The sequence below is a fragment of the Stomoxys calcitrans genome, chromosome 4 (assembly GCF_963082655.1).
Source record: "Stomoxys calcitrans chromosome 4, idStoCalc2.1, whole genome shotgun sequence".
NCBI classification, from domain to species: domain Eukaryota; kingdom Metazoa; phylum Arthropoda; class Insecta; order Diptera; family Muscidae; genus Stomoxys; species Stomoxys calcitrans.
In genome coordinates, this window is record NC_081555.1 from 90661761 (window position 1) to 90687109 (window position 25349).

At 41.3% G+C, this 25349-nt stretch overlaps 2 protein-coding genes across 4 annotated transcripts in view; one reads left to right on the forward strand and one right to left on the reverse strand.

Annotated features, from left to right (window-relative positions):
- The window catches only part of LOC106082891 (uncharacterized), a 259372-nt gene that overhangs the window by 39904 nt on the left and 194119 nt on the right, over nucleotides 1-25349 (forward strand). The gene's annotated exons all lie outside the window — the stretch shown is intronic.
- On the reverse strand, nucleotides 11007-11799 carry LOC131996746 (uncharacterized). Its single transcript, XM_059366607.1, has 2 exons — nucleotides 11766-11799; nucleotides 11007-11704 (listed from the first exon to the last, which is right to left on the reverse strand). The coding sequence occupies exons 1-2, from the start codon at nucleotides 11797-11799 to the stop codon at nucleotides 11154-11156; spliced, it is 585 nt and encodes a 194-aa protein (XP_059222590.1). The 3' UTR covers nucleotides 11007-11153.

Here is a 25349-nt window from a genome sequence, read left to right on the forward strand (position 1 = left end):
CCGATATGCCTGACGACGGATCCTCTCATGACCATCATCATAGGTGTTTATTGTGGCCTGAATCGATCTATAGCCTGATACAGCTCCCATATAAACCGATCTCCCGATTATGCTTCTTGAGCCCCTACAAGGCGCAATTCTTGTCCGAATGGACTGAAATATTACACAATGACTTCTACTATGGTCTTCAATATTCAATATATTTATGGTCCGAGTCGAACTTTAACTTGATATAGCTTCAATAGCATAACAATTCTTATCCATTATTCTTTGTTTGCCTAAAAAGAGATACCGCGCAAAGAACTCGACAATTGCCATCCATGGTGGAGGGTATATAAGATTCGGCATGTTCTTATTTGTTTTAACTAATAGCAGACCGAAATATTTTCTTAAACCACACCACTCTGTTTGCGCTCTTTAGCTATTCATTATTTGCCGGACGCTACTTCCTTGTCATTCTTTGATATTCTGGAACTCACCAGAGCCTGACAGTTTTTCCCATGGACCTCATATGGCTCTCGCTCTCGCATTTTCTTCAGTTGCGTCAAGACTGCAAAGACTTCGTCGTAAAAGTCATTGCACTCGTCTAAAACCCTATATAATTCTTTGATTCCAAAGAATTGAATAAAGACTCCTGCCCCTGGGCATCCATCCGGAATGCCATGGAAAGTATGGGATGCTCTCAGCAAAGAGAAAGTATGGGATGCTCTCAGCAAAGAGTTTTGTTCAACCCATCAATAAGAAAGGACTGCCCTACCATATAATAAGTCGCACAGCATATAACATGCCGCCAAGCCGCATCTTCATTCTCGAGCAGTACAGAAGAAGGCCCATAGTTTTAGACGCGTTAGGTACATAACAAATAGCTAAATACGAAGCTAAACTCGGCTCATAATCGAAAAAAAAATTAAAAGTCGAATATTCCCAAGGAAAGAATTTTGGAAATCGGTCCTCAAAGGCAGCCCTAACATTTTTTCGACATGTCGAGGTCACCAACTTAAGAGCCCTGCCAAAAGGTGCCCGCAGCTCGTAGTGCCATGAAATTTTTTCCATGATCTTGATAACACCTCAGAATTTCAAAGAGTTATCTCTATGAGTTCTCAAAAGGCATATTTTTTACGATTCGGTTCGGTCGGTCTCACCTAAGGATGTCTGCGTTGGCATTGAGCTCTGGACAACTATGCCCTCCGCCGTATAATCGAGAAGGCACAGTGTATCGTAGCAGTGCTGATCTCTAGGGCAAGGAGAAATGTCCCGAGAGAGGCGATGAATGCCATTCTCGATCTTCGGACCGCACGATGTGCAGTGCACATGTATGTTGAGTTTGTGACAACAAACCTATGACTAAAGAAAACGCTACCGAAACTATGGTCCTTCTTCTGTACTGCTAGAGAATGGAGCGCAACTGATTATATGCTAGGGCAATCCTTCCTCGTTAAAAAACCTTCACACTCTACTTCTCAAGCACTTCAGAATCCCATTACTGACCAGAAGCCACAAAAGAGGGTGTAAAACCTCTTCTTACCACAATTTTCCTTACCAACTCTCCGTCAGGGATGCGTTAATATCCAGCCTTTCAGAATCTTGTCGAAGCGATGCGCCAAAAGAGATTGATCTCCAACTTTACATTATTTAAGCTCCGATTTCAATGTTCAAGAAGAGCGGCAAAGTGAAATTGCCCAAATTCGATGTAGACAATCACATCACGAAAGACATTCTAAATACTAACTCTTAAGGTAAGCACAACAGTGAAGGGTCGAGAGGCTCTCTAACACAAGTATCAATTACAATCTCCAGATTCTTTAAGAGAAAGGTTAAGAGCCTGATCGTCACTCTAACCTCCCGTCATTCAGTAGGTACATAGTCAATGATAGCGCTGCTCCTTATAACGCACTCAAAGACTTGTAGGGGATACAATCCTACCCATAACAGTCCGTATGCCATCCGGTCACGTTGACATGGAGGGCTCAAACGAATTCACTGCTTGGACTATCTTCCTCTTCGTTACCATGTTCTTAACCACAGACAGTGATACCATCCGTGTACCAATAGAGCATTGCGTAGCAGCCTATAGCCTCATGAGAATCTAATCCGATGTAAATAAGTGGCCCAAGTAAAGCGGCTAAAGGAAATTTTCAATTTTATTTACTCTCGTTTACACAACTTTTCAAATTGTACGGCCACATAGGTGCCTGGAACAATCACCCGCTTTGTGAAATGATCATCACCTATTTCGGGTATAGTTTCTGTATATGCAACACCATTGCCAAACGAGTTGATAGCATCATAGGCATTATTCATATTTATGCACTTTCTCGTGGCAATTATTCTTTCCAGCAATCGTATGAATTCGAAAATCTCCTCGGGAAGTTCAGCGGACACCGGATGAGGGCAAATATAGGTGTGATCGACGCAATTTGGCTCCAGAATCATTAACCTTTCTACAGCTTTATCAAGAGCGGCAAAAACTTTTGTGGTCATAAATTCATTGGATTCCGGAAAATTAGGCTTGGTCTTAACCGATTGCTCTATGCCATCTTCGATATCAAAGATTTTATGTAGGACAAAAGGATCACAACTGTTGACCATACATACCATTATGTTGCGTTGCCTAGTGATGGTGTTCATAAAATGCGAAATCATATTTAGAGGATAAGGCTCATCCTCAGCACCAGATGGAGCTACATCCGCAGCCAGCACAAGTAATGCTTGAAATTTTTAATAAAATATGGTTATCAAATATTTTCTTCTGTCTTTTCATCACTTTTCATGAGAATACTTACTTGCCAATAATAATATATTCAACATTTCTCAAGACGTATTCAATGTTTTTGTCTGTTGAAGCTCTTTTGAAATTATAACATCATGGCTTAGCAAAAAATATATTTGAGCGATATGTCTTAGACAAACAGTGTCAAACCACATTTAAGTTATGGCAAATATATATTCAATTGTTTGCGATGTGAAGCTTAACCTTTCACCATAGGCGAAAACAATTGCCAAAGAACTATCAACCAAAAGCAGGAAAATGTAAACACGCAGGTGTTTTAATTACATTTAAGAACTCCGTTTTTAAAAACTAGCTGGCCCGATGAGCTTCGCTATACCCTAAAAACAGTTTTTTTTATACCCTACACCATTACTGTGGTACAGGGTATTATAACTTAGTTAATTAGTTTGTAACACCCAAAAGGAAGAGAGATAGACCCATTGATAAGTATACCCATCGACTCAGAATCACATTCTGATTCGATTTAGCTATGCCCGTCTGTCGATCTGTCTGTCTGTCCGTCCGTCTGTCTGTCCATGTTAATTTGTGTACAAAGTGCAGGTCGCAGTTAACATCCGATCGTCTTAAAATTTGGTACAGGCATGTTTTTTGGCCTAGAGACGAAACCTATTGAAATTGGAAAATCGGTTCAGATCTTGATATAGCTCCCATATATATGTTCGTCCGATTTTCAGTAATAATTCATTAAAATAGTCATTTGTAAACCGATTCTCCCGAAATTTGGCAGGAAGGATTTTCTCTTGACTCTCGACATTACTGGTGGATTTCATGGAAATCGGTTCAGATTTAGATATAGCTCTCATATATATATATATATATCGCCAGATTTTAACTTCTAGAGTCACAGCAAGCGCATTTATTGACCCATCTTGCCAAAATTTTGCAAAACGCTTTCCTCGACGACTGCCACAGTATCTGAGGAGTTTGCTCGAAATCGGTTCAGATTTAGGAATAGCTCTCATATATTCGTCCGATTTTAAGAAATATTGCATAAAAGTGCTAATTTGTTAACCGATTCTGTTGAAATTTTGCAGGAAGAATTTTCTTATGACTCTCAATATTGCTGGTGAATTTCATAGAAAACGGCCCAGATTTAGATATAGCTGCCATATATGTATAACGCCCGATTTTCACTTCTAGAGCCGCTGCAAGCGCATTGTTTGACCAATTTTACCAACATTATCTGATAAGTTTGCTCGAAATCGGTTTAGAATTAGATATAGTTCCCATATATATATTCGTCAGATTTTGGGTAATTTGCCATAATGTTGTCATTTGTCAACCGTAGTTTTTATAGTTTGAACATATTTGCTCGCCGAGGTCCATCAAAATTGATTCAGAATTTGATACTTATAGGGAAGGTGTAGGGTATTATACAGCGGCACCGCCCGACTTTTGCCCTTCCTTACTGGTTTTAAATTCTCATATTAAACGATTCGCAGGTTCTTCCTATGTCAATACAAATTGGAGGCAAACATATTACTATACCATCAAAGGCCTCTCATTGCAGTCGAATTTATTTCCGAACGGTGTACATGTCCATTTGATAGTTTTATTTTTATACGCACCACCATAGGATATTTTAATCTAGCCATTCCGGGTATTCTAATCTAGCCATTCCGTTTGCAACACCTCGAAATATTGATCTGCGATCCCATAAATTATATATATTCTTGAATGTCTTTACATTCTAAGGCGATCTAGCTATGTCCGTCTGTGGAAATCACAATAGCGTTCAAACAAATAAAGATATCGAAGTAGGTTTTTGGTTGGGGATTGCTAATGGATCACATTGGTTCAGATTTGGAAATAGCCCCTATATAAACCGTTCCCAGGATTTGACTTTCTGAGCCCCAAGCAGCCTCAATTTTTATCTGATTTAGCTAAAATATGTCCCAAGAACTTCTGTTTTGACTTCAAATATCCTTAACGAAATTATCCAAATTGGTCTATAAGCTGATATGGCCCCCATATAAACCGATCCCCATTTTGTCTTCTTGAGACTCTTGTAGCCTTAATTTTCATCCAATTTAGCCGAAATTTCGCCAAAAATTTTTTGTTCTGATTTCTAACAATCGTTTCGAGTATGATCTGAATCGGTTTACAAACTTATATAGCCCTCATATAAACCAATCCCTATTTGTGACTTCTTAAGCCCCCAGCAGCCTCAATTTTCACCTGATTTGGCTTAAATATGGCCCAAAGCCTTTGTTTTGATTTCAAACATCCTCCGCCATACCCTAATTTTCCAGAACGCCAGATTTCGGAGATGGTTGGTGCGATTTAAGCGAAATTTTAGGTGCTCTCATATAGTACCCTAAAAATAAAATAAAAAATCCAAATTTAGGATGGGGTACCTAGGGGGGCCGCCCCACCCTAAAACCTACCAAACATATATTTAGACCAATCACAACAATATGGGACTCAAATGAAAGGTATTTTTGATAAGAAAACGTATCTGATATCCAATTGTCGGACCAAGTGTAAGGGGGACCACCCCAACCCAAAAACACTACTAAATCGGATATATTTACCGACCATGGCAATATGGGATTCAAATAAAAGGTATTTACGAGTAGAATACGAATCTAATATCCAAATGTGGGACCACGTTTCTGGGGGTCCACCCCTTCCCCAAAACACCCCCCAAAGAGGACTTATTTACTGACCATGGGAATATGGGGCTTAAATAAAAGTTATTTGAGTGTAGGATACGAATCTGATATCCAAATATGGGACCAAGCGTTGAAGGGGCCGCCTCTCCCCAAGAACATCCCCCAAAGGGGACAAATTTACGACCATAGCAATATGGGGCTCAAGTGAAAGGTCTTTGGGAGTAAAGCAGGAATCTGATATCAATATTCGGGAAAAGTTTCTATGCATCACCCATTCCCCAAAACACCCTCCAAAGGGTAAAAGTTTTTCGACCATGCCAATATGTGGCTCAAATTAAAGGTATTTGAGATTAGAAAACTAATTTGATAAAGGATTTTTGGGGCCATGTGTTTGGGGGACGCCTCATCGTGTAAACTTCCCTTAAACCAATGGCAATATGGAGTTTAAATAAATGGTATTTGAGAGAAGAGCACGATGCTGATATTTTTCAGGACCGAGTGTCTGGGGGACCACCTCACCCCCGAAAACATCCCTAAATCAGACATCATGAGAATATCGGGCTGAAATAAAGTATTTTAGGAATGGAGTACATCTTACATCCAAACTTAATTTCGTAGACCAATAAAGATAATATGGGATTCAGATAAAGGCACTTATATTGTTAAACTGTAAGTCAAGCGACCCTCCCCCTTACCACAAAAGTACTACCCAAAAATTAAAGGTGGAGCGATCGGGACAAAATGGGATTGAAATGAAAGGTATTCAAGAGTAGAGTACGAATTTCATAATAAAAGTTGGGTCCCAGTACCTGGGGGCCGCCCCAACCCCAAAACCCCTTAAAATAGGTTTATTTGACGATTATGACAATATGGGACTCAAATGAAAGGCATTCGGGAGAAGATTACGAATATGGTCAGGAATAAGAAATATGCTTCATTATTTGTTGATATCGGAAGGGGTCGTACCCTCACCGTTACCCCAAAAATACCACCCTAATTCACAAGTGTACAGATAAAGACAATATGAATATCAAATGAAAAGTATTGAAGAGTAGAATACGAATATGGTATTAAAAATTGGGTCCAAGTCGCCCTAAAATGTCTAAAAACAGACAAATTGGTCGTCCATATCAATATGGGGCTTAAATGAAAGTATTCGGGAGTAGATTACGAATCTGGCATACAAAATCAGATCGAAGTGTAGGGGGTCACCCCACCACCTAAAAACTCTCGAAATGGGCATATGACCCATCCCGCAAGGCTTCGGGTTAACCAAGTTTATTGACGGCAGTCCTCTGGCCTTCACCGCCAAATCGTCTGCCCTTTCATTTCCCCTCACTCCGTTATGGGCCGGCACCCAAACGTTGTGGATTTTCCCATCCTCAGTGAAGGCGTTAATCACCTTCTTACACTGCAAGACTGTTCGTGACCTTACCGTCCTGGTTGTTATTGCCCTTATGGCAATTTTCACAGATGTTCACACTCGACGTCCTCGCGTTAGCACCACACCACTTAACGCATTCCGTGATCGCCCGGATATCCGCCTGCAGGACCGTTTTATGGTCAGGCAGTCTAAAGCAGATCTCAGTCCCTGGGTTCTCAATGCAAACCCCCAGGCCCACTCTGTCCTCTAGCTTTGATCCATCCGTGTAACATGATCTTCCAGATGGCAATACTAAGTAAGTATTGGTCTAATCACGCTCCTGTAGAGCCAGTGGACTATCCTAGGATTCAGGCCCCATTTCGAGCCCACGGCCCGTCTATATAGTGCCCAACATCTGTAAGCCTTCTCATACGCTCCTGAATGTGATACTTCCAATTCAGTTTCCTGTCCAAGATCACACCTAAGTATTTCACCTTGTCAGATATCGAAATCGTCTTATTGAGGAAACGTGGTGCGTTGAATTGGCCCACATTCGTCTTTCTCGTGAACTGGCATATTTCAGTCTTCTCTGGGTTAACATTGAGACCTCTGGGTCTAGTTCAGTCATACGCCATATGCAAGACCCTTTCGGCCCTTCTGCATAGCCCATTCGGATCCTTACCTTTTAGAAGTATTATAACATCGTCTGCGTAGCAGACGGGTTCAAATCCCTCCTCAGTCAGCATCCGTAATAGGTCATTTATGGTCATTATGGTCACCCATAGGAGTGGCGATAAAATGACCCCGTGTGGCGTGCCGTGTGCCACTTTCTCCCTGTTCCTTAGCATATGGTTTATCCAGTCTCTAAGGACCGGGTCCACCCGGTACTGGTCTAAGGATTGGATCAGTGTGTCGCTCCGCACATTGTTAAAAGCCCCCTCGATGTCAATGCATACCGCCAGTGTGTACGTTTTGGCATCGAAGGATTCTTTTATTTTATGCACAACCTCGTGCAGGGCAGTCTCCGCCGACCTTCCCTTGACATAGGCATGCTGTTTGTATTTGAGCAGTTTGCTGGATGTCCTACTCTTTATCATGGTGTCCACAATACGTTCTATGGTTTTGAGTAGAAAGGTCGTAAAGCTTATGGGTCTGTAGGCCTTCGGGCTTGGATATAAACACCACCCTTCGCTCCTGCCAGGCTTTCGGAGTATATGCCAATGCTAAGTATCTGTGCAAAATTTCAAGTAACAAGCTTTACACGTTCGATATCCATCGTGATTTCGATAGACGGACGGACGGACATGGCTTACTTTATGAGGTCTTAGATGAATATGTCAAGGTGTTACAAACGGAATGACTAGATTAGTATACCTTCATTCTATGGTGGTGGGTATATATATATTTGTAAATCCTAGGGAACCAAACAAAAACCGAGACAAGTAATTTTCATACCAACCAACAACCTGGCCGAACTTGACAGGCTTTTACTTTTTACATTTTTAATAACGATTTCAATTTACGTTCGTACAAACCACGCTCACTTAAGTACCGCTAGACGCTCGAAATCTTGCGGTTCATGTTTTGATATATATGCCATATGAACCGATCTTGAATCTTGACTTCTTGAGCCACTAGATGGAGACTGCCCTGCACGAGGTTGTGCATAAAATAGAAGAATCCTTCGATGCCAAAACGTACACACTGGCGGTATGCATTGACATCGAGGGGGCTTTAAGCGGAGCGACACATTGATCCAATCCTTAGACCAGTACCGGGTGGATCCGGTCTTTAAAGACTGAATAAACCATATGCTAAGGAACAGGGAGAAAGTGGCTCAGGCACATCACAGGGGGTTATTTTATCGCCACTCCTATGGGTGACCACCATAAATGACCTATTACGGATACTGACTGAGGAGGGATTTGAACCCGTCTGCTACGCAGATGATGTTATAATACTTTAAAAAGGTAATAATCCGAACGGGATATGCAGAAGGGCCGAAAGGGTCTTGCATATGGCGTATGGGTCTTTCATTGGGCTAGACCCAGAGGTTTCAATGTTAACCCAGAGAAGACTGAAATATGTCGGTTCACGAGGAAGACGAAGGTGGACCAATTTAACGCACCACGTTTCCTCAATAAGACGATTTCCATATATGACAAGGTCAAATACTTAGGTGTGATCTTGGACAGGAAACTGAATTGGAAGTGTCACATTCAGGAGCGTACTGAGAAGGCTTACAGATGTTGGGCAATATGTAGACGGGTCGTAGGCTCGAAATGGGGCCTGAATCCGAGTATAGTCCACTTTCTCTACAGGAGCGTGATTAGACCATTACTTACTTACGCCTCAGTAGTTTGATGGACTTCTGTGGAGAAAAAGTTCAACATAAGGACCATACAACAGGTTCAGAGAACATGTTGTCTTGGCATAGGCGGAGCGATGAGGACCATGTCCACTAGGGCACTGAAGACTATTCTAGATATCCGACCCATTGACATACAAATTAAGTGTGAGGCAGCCACTGCGGCTATGAGACTTAAGGCGATGGGAGAATGGATTGAGGATGGGAGCAGCTTATACCATCGCAGTATAATCGAGGCGACTATAGAAAACCTGGATGGAAGGGAAGAGGTTTCCGATCGGATACCTGAGATGAAACTTGAAGTCGACTGCTGCCAGAGGCATAGTCTTGGATTAACGGAATCCTAGTATTATCATCTGGAAGATCATGTTACACGGATGGATCAAAGCTAGAGGACAGAGTGAGCCTGGGGGTTTACATTGAGAACCCAGGAACTGATATCTGTTTTAAACTGCCAGACCATAACACGGTCCTCCAGTCGGAGAGTCTGGTGTTCACGGAATGTGTTAAGCGGTGTGGTGCTTACGCGAGGACGTCGAGTATGAAGAGTGTAAGAAGGAGATAAAGGCCTTCTCTGATGACGGCTAAACCCGCATCGTTTGGGTGCCGGGCCATTACGGTGTAAGCGGAAATGAAAGGGCAGACAATTTGGCGGAGAAAGCCGAAGCCTTTCGGGTCGACGCAGTCCGAGTTAAGGGCGTGGGCGTCTAATGCGTATGCAACATTGTGGAACAGCGAAACGATCGGTAGGACGGGGAAATCCTATGGGGGATCCAGATCGTGAGAAGGTTGAAAAGAGGGTGCAGATATTAATCCGCCCCATGCCACTATGGACATACACCTAAGCCAGTAATCGGCTTGCTGTGCGCTCTACAAACAATAAAGTAACCTCTAAAAAGAAAATTTTAAGTAAGGAATTCCGTGCTACTTACAAAATCATTAATTGTTTTCAATACCACTCCCCTAAGTTGGTTCATGTCTGATAATTATGACTTAAATATAAGTCACTGTTGAATTTTGTATTTCAAATTTCAACAAAATCGGGTAATAAATAAAGCTTTTATGAGCTTCAGACCCTTAATCGGCACATCGGTCTATATGACAGCTATATCTAAATACAGTCCGAACTTTATCATATTTGGGTCGGATAGCGGGTGGCCTAAAACCACTTACTGTTTCAAATCTCAGCGACATCGGATGGAAAATAAAGCATTTTTAGACTCTTTATCGGAAAATTGGTCTATATAGCAGCTATATCCAAATATGGTCCGATTTGGCCCGTTCAAGACTTAACCAGCGTGCATCAAAAAGACGCATCTGTACCAAATTTCAGCTTAATATCTCAATTTTTGAAGGCTGTAGAGTGGTTATAACAGACGGACAGACAGACGGATAGACGGCCAGTTACACGGACATCGTTAAATCGCCTTAGAATTTTACGACGATCCGAAATATACATACTTTGTAGGGTCGGAAATTGATTTTTCGATGTGTTGCAAACGTAATGACTAAATGAATATACCCTCATCCTATGGTGGAGGGTATAAAAATAGTGTGAAAAACTAAAACACGAAATCCGTAGCCCTGAATGTTTTGATCACCAGCTTAAAAATGCTTATAGAAAAATCCATTTTCAAAAATCCATTTTATGGTGTAGCGATGTGCATATTGGGTTGCCCAAAAAGTAATTGCGGATTTTTCATATAGTCGGCGTTGACAAATTTTTTCACAGCTTGTGACTCTGCAATTGCATTCTTTCTTCTGTCAGTTATCAGCTGTTACTTTTAGCGTGCTTTAGAAAAAAAGTGTAAAAATAGTATATTTGATTAAAGTTCATTCTAAGTTTTATTAAAAATGCATTTACTTTCTTTTAAAAAATCCGCAACTACTTTTTGGGCAACCCAATATATATGACTATGGTACTAAAAAATTTCATATTGCTTAAATATCAAAAAAGGGACACCGAATGAGAAACCCTTGAACGCAGCAATGTTAGGTTTAATATGGCGCTCCATTTTAGATTCTATCACACAATTTGGCAAACTCATTGGCCACATAAACGGCAGCGGGATGAACTCTTTGCATAAAATTGCCCGAATGATTATGATATTGTTCGACATATTCTACACTCTTGCCCAAAATGTCAACGGCATCTTTAATATTCCCGCTATTGATGCACTTGCTATTTGTGATTATATCCGCCAATCCTGAAGTATATTCGTTGATATATTTTGGGATTTGTGCTTGAGTGGGACAGACATAGGTGACATCCTTGCAATTGGGTTCGAGAGCTAGCATTGTGTCTACAGCCCTATTTATAGCCTTATCCAATTTTAGCGATTCAAATTCATGGGTCTCAGAGAAAGTGGGTTGTTGTTTAAGTTCTCGTTCAACAGCCTCCTCAATTTGATATATTTTTTCCAGGGCTAGTGCATCACAACTTTGGACCATACACAGTATTACACGGCGTTGTTTGGCTATGGCTTCAATGAAATCATGCACCATGCTAAGATCATAATTAGTGTCATTAGCCTGTATCAGATTTATAGAAAGTTGCAGTAGTATGACTGAAAAAATGATATACGTATCAAGTAGCTAAAAGTTTGATTTATGTTAACAAAATCTTACCTCCGAATATCAAATGAAGATGGCATTTAGACATTTTATTGGGGTTCAATGTGGCTCCCGTAAACTAGCATGTCTTCTTCGATACTCGATGCAATTTATAGCAATTTCTTTCAAAATATTAGCAAACATTTGTTTAATCAAGTGGCCTCTTTCTTTATAACCAATAACCAATACCAAATAAGAACTGTGATAAACAATGAACAAGTAAAAGCGTGCTAAGTTCGGCCGGGCCGAATCTTATATACCCTCCACCATGGATCGCATATGTCGAGTTCCTTTCCCGGCATCTCTTCTTAGGCAAAAAAAGGATATAAGAAAAGATTTGCTCTGCTATTAGAGCGATATAAAGATATGGTCCGGTTTGGACCACAATTAAATTATATGTTGGAGACCTGTGTAAAATGTCAGCCAATTCGAATAAGAATTGCGCCCTTTGTGGGCTCAAGAAGTAAAATAGAGAGATCGATTTATATGGGAGCTGTATTCGGCTATGGACCGATTCAGACCATAATAAACACGTATGTTGATGGTCATGAAAGAATCCGTCGTACAAAATTTCAGGCAAATCGGATAACAATTGCGACCTCTAGAGGCTCAAGAAGTCAAGATCCCAGATCGGTTTATATGGCAGCTATATCAGGTTATAGACCGATTTGAACCATATTTGGCACAGTTGTTGTACATCATAACAGAATACTACGTGCCAAAACTCATTCAAATCGGATAGGAATTGCGCCCTCTAGAGGCTCAAGAAGTCAAGACCCAAGATCGGTTTATATGGCAGCTATATCAGGTTATGGAACGATTTGAACCATACTTGGCACAGTTGTTGGATATCATAACAAAACACGTCGTGCAAAATTTCATCCCAATCGGATGAGAATTGCGCACTCTAGAGGCTTAAGAAGTCAAGACCCAAGATCGATTTATATGGCAGCTATATCAGGTTATGGACCGATTTGAACCGTACTTGGCACAGTTGTTGGATATAATAACAAAACACGTCGTGCAAAATTTCATCCCAATCGGATGAGAATTGCGCACTCTAGAGGCTCAAGAAGTCAAGACCCAAGATCGGTTTATATGGCAGCTATATCAGGTTATGTACCGATTTCAACCATACTTGGCACAGTTGTTGGATGTCATAACAAAACACTTGGTGCAAAATTTCATCCCAATCGGATTAGAATTGCGCCCTCTAGAGGCTCAAGAAGTCAAGATCCAAGATCGGTTTATATGGCAGCTATATCAGGTTATGGACCGATTTCAACCATACTTGGCACAGTTGTTGGATGTCATAACAAAACACGTCGTGCAAAATTTCATTCCAATCGGATAAGAATTGCGCACTCTAGAGGCTCAAGAAGTCAAGACCCAAGATCGGTTTATATGGCAGCTATATCAAAACATGGACCGAGATGGCCCATTTACAATACCAACCGACCTACACTAATAAGAAGTATTTGTGCAAAATTTCAAGCGCCTAGCTTTACTCCTTCGGAAGTTAGCGTGCTTTCGACAGACAGACGGACGGACGGACGGACGGACGGACGGACGGACGGACGGACGGACGGACGGACGGACGGACGGACGGACAGACGGACGGACATGGCTAGATCGACATAAAATTTCACGACGATCAAGAATATATATACTTTATGGGGTCTCAGACGAATATTTCGAGTAGTTACAAACAGAATGACGAAATTAGTATACCCCCCATCTTATGGTGGAGGGTATAAAAAGGATTATGTTTGGCTGGGCCGAACCTTATATACCCACCACCAAGGATTCGATTTGTTTAAATCTTGAGCTGTTGCTCTTTACTGGTAGAAACTTAAAGATTACAACGGAAGGCCATAACAAAAATGGATTTTTTGTTATATTGGGTTGCCCAAAAAGTAATTGCGGATTTTTCATATAGTCTGCGTTGACAAATTTTTTCACAGCTTGTGACTCTGTAATTGCATTCTTTCTTCTGTCAGTTATCAGCTGTTACTTTTAGCTTGCTTTAGAAAAAAAGTGTAAAGAGGGACATTGGTCCATATCGTAGGTTGATAAAGGTATTGGAGATCATTGCAGAATTCATTCTGCAAAATTTCAGCCAAATGGTATAAATATTGCAACCTCTACAGGCACAAAATAAAATAAAATCTAAGAGACTCTATCTAAATATGAACCAATTTGGCCAATAGATACATGTATAACAATGTACTGTATAGAGTTCTGGACCTATATTTCTTGGTGTTATAAACGGAATGACAAAGTCAGTATACCTCCATTCTATGGTGAACAGCATATGATGCAATACTCTAATTATTTCATCAACACATTTGTGTATTCAGTTGGTTGAAATGAATAGGCAAGGAGATTAACCCTGCCCGCTCCACTTTTTTTTAGAAATGAGAACAAAATTTTCATTGCATATTTGTTAACCTTTCTTCAAGCGGCAAGCGGCAATTTGCTCTCATCACTGTTGATGTCAAATTCGAACTGAACTTTTCAATTTTTTTAATCTGCGATCCGGCTCAATTCCAAACTGGCAAAAAGGCTAATAGGGGCAAGTCCCCATGGATTATATACTATTCCGGATGATCTTTTGAGCGTAGTTTGTATACCCACCTTCATAGGATGTGGTGTATGCCAATCTAGGTATTCCATTTGTAACACCACAAATATTGATCTGCGACCCCATAAAGTATAGATACTGACCAAAAAGGCACGGACAAGTCAGTGGGTAACTCGAAACAAAATTCATTAACCGATTGCTTTCAGGTTAAACCTCAATATTACTTTAACACTTTACTTTAAGAGTAAACATACCACCAGATGGTAGATAATTAAATATTTGTACAAACACTGACGAAATATTAGCTTCGAGCTAATAACAACTAGTTCACCCAGACACGCTCCGCAGTGCCCTCTTTACTCCTATAGATATAGCTATTCATAAAAAATATTAATAAATTGTGGAGCTAAGTGGGAGCGTGAAAGGGAACGGAGTGGCCGGAACTCTCTCTTTCCGGCAAAATTTTGTCCGTTCCCTGATTTGTATATTTGTGAGAAAATGTATGTTTATTCCATATTGGCCCAAAGTTATTGAAGATCTCTCGATATAGAAAATTGACAGCTATATCCAAATATGTTTCGATCTGGATGATATTCAACAAACAGTTGTAGAGGTCTATCAAAACTCACTGTTTCAAATTTCAATTGGGATGAATACTATATTTCGACAGATCGGTCTATATGGCAGCTATATCCAAATATGGTTTAGAGGGGTACCGGAGCTCGTAGTGCCAAATTTCATCGAAATAGGAAGAAAAATGCTCCTTTTATAGGCTCACTAGCCGAACCGGGCCCGCTCCGCTGCGCCTTCTTTAACTCTCTAATATCTTTTTAGGGTAAGGATATTTCGCCCTGAATGCGGATGTCAAATTCGTGCCATTGTAGCCTATGACGCTCAACGCGTTGGAATCCTGGCGAGAACATCGGACAAAGCGGTGTTTATCTCCTCTTAATGTTGGCGACATTTGCGAGGTACAATGCCATGCATGGTCATTTAAAAAAATTTTCCCCAAAGAGCTGTTGCACTGCGGGACGCCGTATGGGATTCGGCTATAAAAAAAGGTCCCTTATCATTGAGTTTAAACTTGAATCGGAAAGCTGTCATTGATGTTGGAATTTGCCCCTTTTCGATTCTTGGTGGTAATGTTCTTCTCTAGGATAATGCTCTTTTTTGGGGGAGGGATGGCACCTCAGACATTTCGACTCAAATGTGGACATCAAATTCGTGCTGCCCTTTCAAATCCCTTTAATTTGAGCCCCATATTGCCATGGCCGGCAAATATGAACCGTTTGGAGGGTGTTTTGGGGCTGGGGTGGCCACCGGCACTAAAAATAGATATCAAATTCTTTCTTTATTCCCAACGGAAATGGAGTTCAGTTTAGGGGGTCTTTGGGGCGTACCCCAAAAACCTTGTCTTGTCAAAATTGGATATCAAATTCGTTTTCTACTCTCAAATACCTTTCATTTGTGTCCCATATAGCCATGGAGGGCCAATATGCCCATTTGGGGGTATTAAGGGGTGGGCGACCTTCCATTACTTGGAATTTATGTTTTATGCCATATTTGGAATCTACTGCCTAAGATTTTTCAATTGAGTCCCATATTTACTTGAACTTCGAATATATCTGTTTAGAGGAGTTTTAGGGTTGGGGGGCCCGCTGGGTACTTGGACCCAAATTTTCATATTTACCATATTCGTTTTTTGGTCTCCAATACCTTTCATTTGATACCTTTATTGTGCCCATCGCACCACTTTCGGATATGGGTGGCGTTTTTGGGGTAAGGGTCTGCCTCCACCCGATATCTAAAAATGATATAGTCAATGTTTCCTTCCAGACAAACGTACACAATCTATGAAAATTTTAAGAAAATCGGTTCAGCCAAGTCATAATGGGTCTAATGGAGTTTTTGAGGGGTGGCTTTGACCCCCTATACTTCGATCTGATTTTGTATCCCAGATTCGAAATCTACTCCCAAATATCTTTCATTTGAGCCCCATATTGAAATGAACGTCCAATATGTCGGTTTGATGAAGTTTCGGGGTTGGGGTGACCCCGATAGGTACTTGGACTCAAATTTTAATACCATACTCGTATTCTACTCTCCAATACCTTTCTCTTGATACCTATATTGTCCCGATCGGTCCACTTTTGATTTTGGGTTGTGTTCTGGTCATAAAGGGGAGGGTCCGTCCCCCTTCCGATACCGACAAATTATATAGCCAATGTTTCCTTCCAGACCCACCTAAACAATATGCGAAAATTTTGAGAAAATCAGTTCTGCCGTTTTTCAATCTATACGGAACAAACAAATCGAGTCTCATTTATCCGTGATTGGCTAATGTGCCTATTTTGGGCGTTTTTGTGGGGGTGGGGTGACCCCCTATTGGTCGACAAGAATTTGTATGACAAATTCGTTATCTACTCCCGCATACTTTTCATTTGATACCCATATTGTCTTTATCGGTCCACTTTTGATGTTGGGTGGTGTTTTTGGGGTAATGGTGAAGGGTCCGCCCGTTATCCGTTATCAATAAATTATAAACCCTATTCCTATTTCCTGACCATATTCGTAATCCACTCCCGAATACCTTTCATTTGAGTCCCATATTGTCATGATCGTCAAATAAACCTAAGGGATTTTGGGGCTGGGGCGGCCCTCCAGGTACTTGGACCCAACTTTTATTATGAAATTCGTACTCTACTCTTGAATACCTTTCATTTGAATCCCATATTGTCCCGATCGGTCCACTTTTATTTTTGATGAGTAATACTTTTGGGGTAAGGGTAAATTATATAACCTATGTTTCCCTCCAGACCAAACTACACAATCTGTGAAAATTTCAAGGTAATCGGTTCAGCCGTCTTTGAGCCTATTCGGAGCAAACCGACAAACAAACACAAATAGAATTTTATATATAAGATTACACAATATCGAGAGATCGGTAAATATGGTCCGATCTAGACGATATTTAACAAAAAGGTTTAGTGAGGTACCGGAACTCGCTGTGTTCATCGAAAAAGGATGCAAAATGCTTCTTTTATAGGCTCATTAAACAATATCGGGGAAACGGTATATTGTATATGGCAGCTATATCCAAATATGGTCCGATCTGTACCACATTTGACAGGAATGGGTAGCTGTCTACCAGAACACACTGTGCCAAGTTTCCTCGCATTCGGGTAATAAATGGATCTTTTATGGTCTCAAAACCCTATATCGGGAGATCGTGTGGTCGGTCTAAATATAGTCCGATCTAAACCGACCTTCACAGAAATGAATTTTCATCGAAATCGGAAGAAAAATTACCAATTTATTGCCTCAAAACTTTAAGTATGGAGATCGGTCTATATAGCGGCTATATACTACTAATATCCGACCTTATGAGATCCAGAAGTTCAGGTTTATATACAAAGAATACGAAATCATAAAAAAATTTTGAAAAATGTATTTATACCCAAGATATATGCAAAATTATAAATACCCAGCCTTTGGGTATAAATGGGTAAATACTCGAGTATTTACCCAATTTACCGGGTAAATACATTTTGGGTATTTGCCCATCGCCTATCTCTACTTATGCACTCAAATTCGGCACGGATATTAGGCGGTCTAATAAATGTAAGTCATTGTTCAATTTTGTAGAACATAATATTGGTCTTTTTGACAGCTTTATCGAAATATAAACCGATCGGAACCATATAGGACACAGATGTCGAAAAGCCTAATATCAGTCACTGCGTCAAATTTCAACGAAATCGGATAATAAAAGCCAAAACCAAGATTTTAAATCGAGATAACGGTCTATATGGCACCAATAACAAAATCTGGACCAAATTAAACAAGGATATAGTGATCATCCTATTTTATTATAACTCCACTACTATATCCCTAATTATATCTTAATAGGGGCTGGTCTCGATCATATCAGGTCCCGAGAACTCATTTAAAGGGTGATTTTTTTGAGGTTAGGATTTTCATGCATTAGTATTTGACAGATCACGTGGGATTTCAGACATGGTGTCAAAGAGAAAGATGCTCAGTATGCTTTGACATTTCATCATGAATAGACTTATTAACGAGCAACGCTTGCAAATCATTGAATATTATTACCAAAATCAGTGTTCGGTTCGAAATGTGTTCAAATTTTGACAAATTTTGTTCAGCGATGAGGCTCATTTCTGGTTGAATGGCTACGTAAATAAGCAAAATTGCCGCATTTGGAGTGAAGAGCAACCAGAAGCCGTTCAAGAACTGCCCATGCATCCCGAAAAATGCACTGTTTGGTGTGGTTTGTACGCTGGTGGAATCATTGGACCGTATTTTTTCAAAGATGCTGTTGGACGCAACGTTACGGTGAATGAACACATTTCGAACCGAACACTGATTTTGGTAATAAAATTCAATGATTTGCAAGCGTTGCTCGTTAGTAAGTCTATTCATGATGAAATGTCAAAGCATACTGAGCATCTTTCTCTTTGACACCATGTCTGAAATCCCACGTGATCTGTCAAATACTAATGCATGAAAATCCTAACCTCAAAAAAATCACCCTTTACAAGTAATATTTTCAGAAAATGAATCTGCTTTTTATGGGATTAGAACCTTGAATTGGAAGATCGGTCTATACGACAGTAATATCTATATAGTCTGATCTGCATTATATATGGTCGGATGTCGGGAAGCTTCAAAAAACTTACTGTTTCAAATTTCAATGAAATCGGGTAATAAATAAAGCTTTTATGAGCTTCAGACCTTTCATAGGCATATCGGTCTATATGACAGCTATATCTAAAATAAATACATGGGTCTATGGGAGCTATATCCAAACATGGTGCGATCTAAACCACATTTTGGTCGAATGTCGGCAGGTTTAACTCACTGTTTCAAATTTCAGCGTAATCGGGTAATAAATAAAGCTTTTGTGGGCTTCAGACCCTTTATCGGCATATCGGTCTATATGGCAGCTATTTCTACATATAGTCCGATCTAAACCCTATTTGGGTCGGATTTCGGGAGGCTTAAAGTAACTCACTGTTTCAAATTTCAGTGAAATTGGGTAATAAATAAAGCATTTATGGGCATTAAACCCTTTACCGGCAGATTGGTCTATATAGCAACTATCCGGACGGACAGAAGGGTAGAAGGACAGACCCACGGAGATCGTTAAATCGTCTTAGAATTTTGCGGCGATCCGAAATATCTATACTTTGTAGGGTCGGAAATTGATGTTTCGATGTGTTGCATACGGAATGACTAAATGAATATACTCCCTATCCTATGGTGGTGGTTATAAAAATAATGAAAACTAGTAAAATGCATGCTTTATTCGGCCGGGCCGAATCTTTGAAATCCACCATCATGGATTCTGCTAAAATATGGGAGCTATAGCTGGTTATAGACCGATTTTGACTGTACTTGACACGGCTGTGGGAAGTCATAACAGAACACTATGTGAACATTTTCAGGCTAATTGGATGAAAATTGAGGCTTCCAGGGGCTCAAGAAGACAAATCGGGAGATCGGTTTATATCGGAGCTATATCTAAAACTAAACCGATATGAACCATTTGCAATCCCCAATCCAATTTCAGGCGGCTAGCTTTACGCGTTCGACCGCTATCGTTATTTCGACAGACGGACGGAGTGACATGGCTATATGGACTCAGAATGTCGAGACGATTAAGAGTATATTTTACTATTTCGAGGTGTTACAAACGAAATGACTAGATTAGTATACCCCCATCCTGTGGTGGGATTATACTGAATAGAAATGTTTTGTCGCGTTGATGAGATTTGGCCAGACGCATCACTAGATTTAATCATGAAGGAAGATATTCCTTGTTGTTGTTGTAGCAGTTTATTATACCCTCCACCATAGAATGAGGGTATAATAATTTCGTCATTCTGTTTGTAACACCTCGAAATATGCGTCTAGGACCCCATAAATTATATATATTCTTGATCGTCGTGATACTTAAAGTCGAAAAAGGCATGTCCGTCCGTCCGTCCGTCTGTCGAAAGCACGCTAACTTTTGAAGAAGTAGGCCTAGCCGCTTGAAATTTTGCACAATTGCTTCTTTTTGGTGTAGGTCGGGATTGGGATTGTAAATGGGCCAAATCGGTCCATGTTTTGATATAGCTGTCATATAAACCAATCTTCGGTCTTGACTTTTTGAGCATCTAGAGGGCGCAATTCTCGTCCGATTTGACTGAAATTTTGCACATAATGTTTTGATATAACTTCCAAAAAATATACTAAGTATGGTTCAAATCGGTCCATAACCTGATGTAGCTGCTATATAAACCGATCTTGGGTCTTGACTTCTTGAGCTTTAAGAAGGCGCAATTCCTATCCGATTTGGCTGTAATTTTGCACGTGGTGTTTTGATATCACTTCCAACATTTAGGCGAAGTCCAAATCGGTGCATACCCTGATATAGCTGCCATATAAACCTTGACTTCTTCAGCCTCTAGAGGGCGCAATTCTCATCATATTTGGCACAAATTTTGTACAACGGCTTCTCCCATGACCTTCAACATTCGTGTGCAATATGGTCTGAATCGATCTATAGCTTGACACAGCTCCCATACAAACCGATCTCCCGATTTTACTTCTTGAGCCCCGGATCGGACTATAATTTGATATAGCTCCTCTTCCTCCGTCCATATTCATTATTCTTTGTTTGCCTAAAAAGAGATACTACGCAAAGAACTCGACAGATGCGATCTATGTGGAGGGTATATAAGATTCGGCCCGGCACGCTCTTGCTTGTTGTGTTCTCTCTTCCGTCTGCTTGATTCTGTTGAGTGTCAAGACCCAGGAACTCTGCGACTAAAATGGGGTGCGTCCACAGGAATCTGGGTCTGAGTCGAGTGGGTCTGACCAGGGAGTTAAACAGGTGACGTACATTCACCTGGTAGCCAATTACCGCATCTGCTACCGTGTCTGCATGAATGTTGTTTAGACCTGCTTGATTTACCGCTTGATCTAGAGGTTCTCTCTTGTAGCACTGAACCTTACGCTCTAGATCATGTAGATCTACCTTAAGGCTTAAGGGCGGTGAATATCTATCCGCAAGATGATAATTTGGATTGTCTCTGCGATAACAGCCCAAAAGATATTGCTTAGACAGCATGTAATTATGTCTTCGCACTGGTAGGATCTTTGTCTCCTGATGGAGGTGGTCCACATGAGAACTGAGGAGACAGCCCGTCCAGTTCGGACGGCGGCATTCTGACAGATCTGAATATTATTCCACAGCGTGTCACAAAGTTGACGAGACCACACTGGTGCTGTATAACTTACCACAGACCGACCAATTGCTTTGTATATGGTCAACAAGGTTTCTTTGTCTGCACCCCAAGTGCAGCCAGCAAGTGACTTGAGGACCTTGTTTCTAATTTTGATTTTATCGCAGATTGCTGTGGCATGTGGGGAGAATGTGTAAGAGCTGTCAAATGTGACGCCAAGTATTTTGGGTCATTTGATGGTCGGAATCATTCCTCCATCGACCATCACAGTCAGCTCAATATTCACCTCACGCGTATTTGTAGTGAACAATGTGGCTGAAGACTTGGTGGCGGATGTCTTCAGATTTCTTGCAGCGAAATGTGAGGCAAGTTCGTTGAGGTAAACGTTCAACCAATCGCAGATGTCATCAAAGGTTGGGGGGCCTGATGCCATGATCGTACAATCGTCCGCATATGATACGATCTCTATGCCATATGATACGATCTCTATCTCTGGAGGGGGTGGAATGGAGGACAGGTAGAGGTTAAACAGTGCCTGAGGTATCACACCACCTTGAGGAACTCCCTGTTTCACTCTACGGTGCTTCGACTTCTTCCACACCTAAATTCCACAAATGACTGGCGACCACACAGATAATTCGCGACCCATTGTCTCAGGCCTGGCTGGGGGGACGTGTTGGCGATGTCCTCAAATAATTTGGCATGGCTGACCGTGTCGAATGCTTTCGATAGGTCCAGTGCCACGAGGACCGCGCTATCACATGGCCTGGGCTGATTTAAGCCACGGCAAATATGTGCGGTGATGGCATGTAAAGCTGTTGTTGTGCTGTGCAGTCTTCGAAATCCATGTTGATGCTTGGCGAATGGAAATTCTCCTACGAGGCTCTGGAGGAGTAATGCCCCAAGCGTCTTTGCCACTGGTGAGAGAAGGGCGATCGGTCTGTACGACTCCCCCCAACTTGGGTCTTTTCCAGGCTTCAGTAGCGGGATCACTCTGACCATTTTCCAGACATTGGGAACTATAAAAGCGTTCAAAGACAGGTTGTAAGGTACTCAACTTTTCGAATCCAGATTTCTCAGCATCAATGTAGAGATTCCGTCGGGGCCCAACGCCTTAGATGATTTGGCGCCACGGATGACATTCGTAACTTCGCCCACGATAAATTGTGATGGCTGTTCATTGGCTCGGAGACCGAATGGCTCTCCCCCTTGCCCTGTCTCTCTCGGGATGCACAATAAATTGACAGTTGAACAACCTGGCGCATCTCTTCAGATCAGTCACGGTTATTTCGCCAAAAGTGACTGAGGTCCTGTCATCCCGTCTACCGGGGTTCGAGAGTGCCTTAACAGTAGAACACAGAATGCCTACCGGTGGGTGCCTAAGTTACATTGCTACAAGTGTTCCAACCACAAATTCCGCTTATGTTCGTTGAATACGGCGAATGGCTCTCCTCTTTGCCCTGTCTCTCTCGGGATGCACAATAAATTGACGGTTGAACAACCTGGCGCATCTCTTCAGATCAGTCACGGTTATTTCGCCAAAAGTGACTGAGGTCCTGTCATCCCGTCTACCGGGGTTCGAGAGTGCCTTAACAGTAGAACACAGAATGCCTACCGGTGGGTGCCTAAGTTACATTGCTCCAAGTGTTCCAGCCACAAATTCCGCTTATGTTCGTTGACTCCCGTGTTTATTTCCAGATTCAGCTCGCTGATTCTGGGGTTAGCGGGGTCCAAAGCACGAATCCCATCACGCTCATCTGAGAGTACCACTGCTTGCGCTGGGAAATTGGGCCGGTCGAATTGGGGTATTCGACCGGCTGGTATAAAGCGAGCGGTTGCTGCGTTAATGATGTCTCGGAATTTCCTCTCGGCCACTAGCACATCAGAGTGGCCGATATTCAATCGCGACCAAAGCCAAAAAGTCTAAAAAAGTTGTATACTACGGAAATGAACCGGCATGTGTATAGAAGGGGTAGGGTTGGAAGATCGGGAAAACGACTCCGCAGAGTAAAAACTTATGCGAGGAACTATAGACCATATCTCTCATATCCCTACACTCTGATAGATTGCTGGAGATTGAAAATCCTCCTTCCACGATCAGAATAGGAGAGGAAGGCGTTGAAAGGCACCCGACAAGCCGTGCGAGTGGGTCATATGGTTGGATTGAATGCAAGGTGTGCGCTGTCCGGGAAGGACAGAACTCGAAAAGAACTTCGACAGCAGCAGCTAGTGGAGCATCTAAGGAGGAATCGTTCACACCGCATGGGATGAAAGTTTGGTAGATTGGATTAGGGTACGATATGAGACATAGAATATTCGTGCTTAACATAAGGTGTCTCCGGTCACACACCTCAAAAAGTCTGAAAAAGTTGTACACTACGGTTTCAACAAAATAAAGCGGAAGGTGTATAGAACTGGGAGACGATTCCGCAGAGTAAACACTTGTCCGAGAAACTAGAGACCATATCTCTCACATCTCTACACTCTGACGGATTGCAGGTGATTCAAAATCCTTCTGCCACGATCAGAATAGTAGAGGAAGGCGTTAAAAAGGCACCCGACAAGCCCTGAGTGGGTGAGTCATACGGTTGGATTGAATGCAAGGTGTGCGCTGTCCGGGAAGGACAGAACTCGAAAAGCACTTCGACGGCAGCAGCAAGTGAAGCATCTAAGAAGGAATCCTCCACACCGCAAGTGTCCAGTGTCCTGAGGTAGAGTGATTTCAATGCTTTCTCAACTGCGCCTGGATGTGTAAGGGAACTCAACATGACAGGATCGAACGAATTTTGTGAGGCGGACTCAGAAGACAGGCTAACGCAACAGTGGTAGCAATTCTGAACCCTGACTATGCTCCGGGCTCTGCAAATAAATCTTCACCATTGAAAGGCCTCGTTGGGGGCACTTAAGGTCCTTATGATGGCAGGGACCTTAAGTGGGATTTTAGGATTTAAACTACTCAACTACCTCTGAATGGGAGACACAGAGTCTGTATTCTTGCAAAGAGTAGTCTAAACGTTTTTCTCAAGAGTCCAACATATTCGATTTAACAAAATTTAAAAAAAACGCGAACCCTTTGCTTTCCCATATGGTTACACCATGGCGCTTCGGTTTAAGTGTCTTAAAAAAAACATTTTCATAAAAAATTCCCATTTTTTTTATTTATAGATTTTTTTATATTTGTCTTACTTTTCTATTGTTGATACATGATATTTGTATCCGGGTAAATATTTATGCTGATTGCAAATAAATAAACCATAAAAAACCAACATAGTACACTTAACGTACTTTGTATGTTAAAAAATTATATAAATATGGCCACATTTTCTAAAAACATTGCATATATAAATCCCAAAAGATTGAGACAATTCCATAAGTATACGGACACAAAATGTTCAAACATAACGCCACATTGCTTTTAAGTGGTAAGAGTCATATAATAAACCCTTTGAAAAACTAATAAATTTTTACTTTTTCAAAAATTTAGCTCTTCTGCTGGCATTCGCTGCCAATTTGACACTGGCTAATGACGATAACCATGATCTTGCTGTGGTAAATGATTTTATTGATGCCCTAGACACACAACGTCGCGTTATGCTCTGCTTGGCCAAAAGTTGTGATAACCTATCCCTTCATAAACTGTTTAAAGTTGAAGAAGGTATTGAAGTTGATGTCAGAGACAAACCCGATTTCGCTGAGACCCATGAATACGAAACGGAAAAACTAGATACAGCCATAAAGACATCTGTGCGAAATATGTTGGCG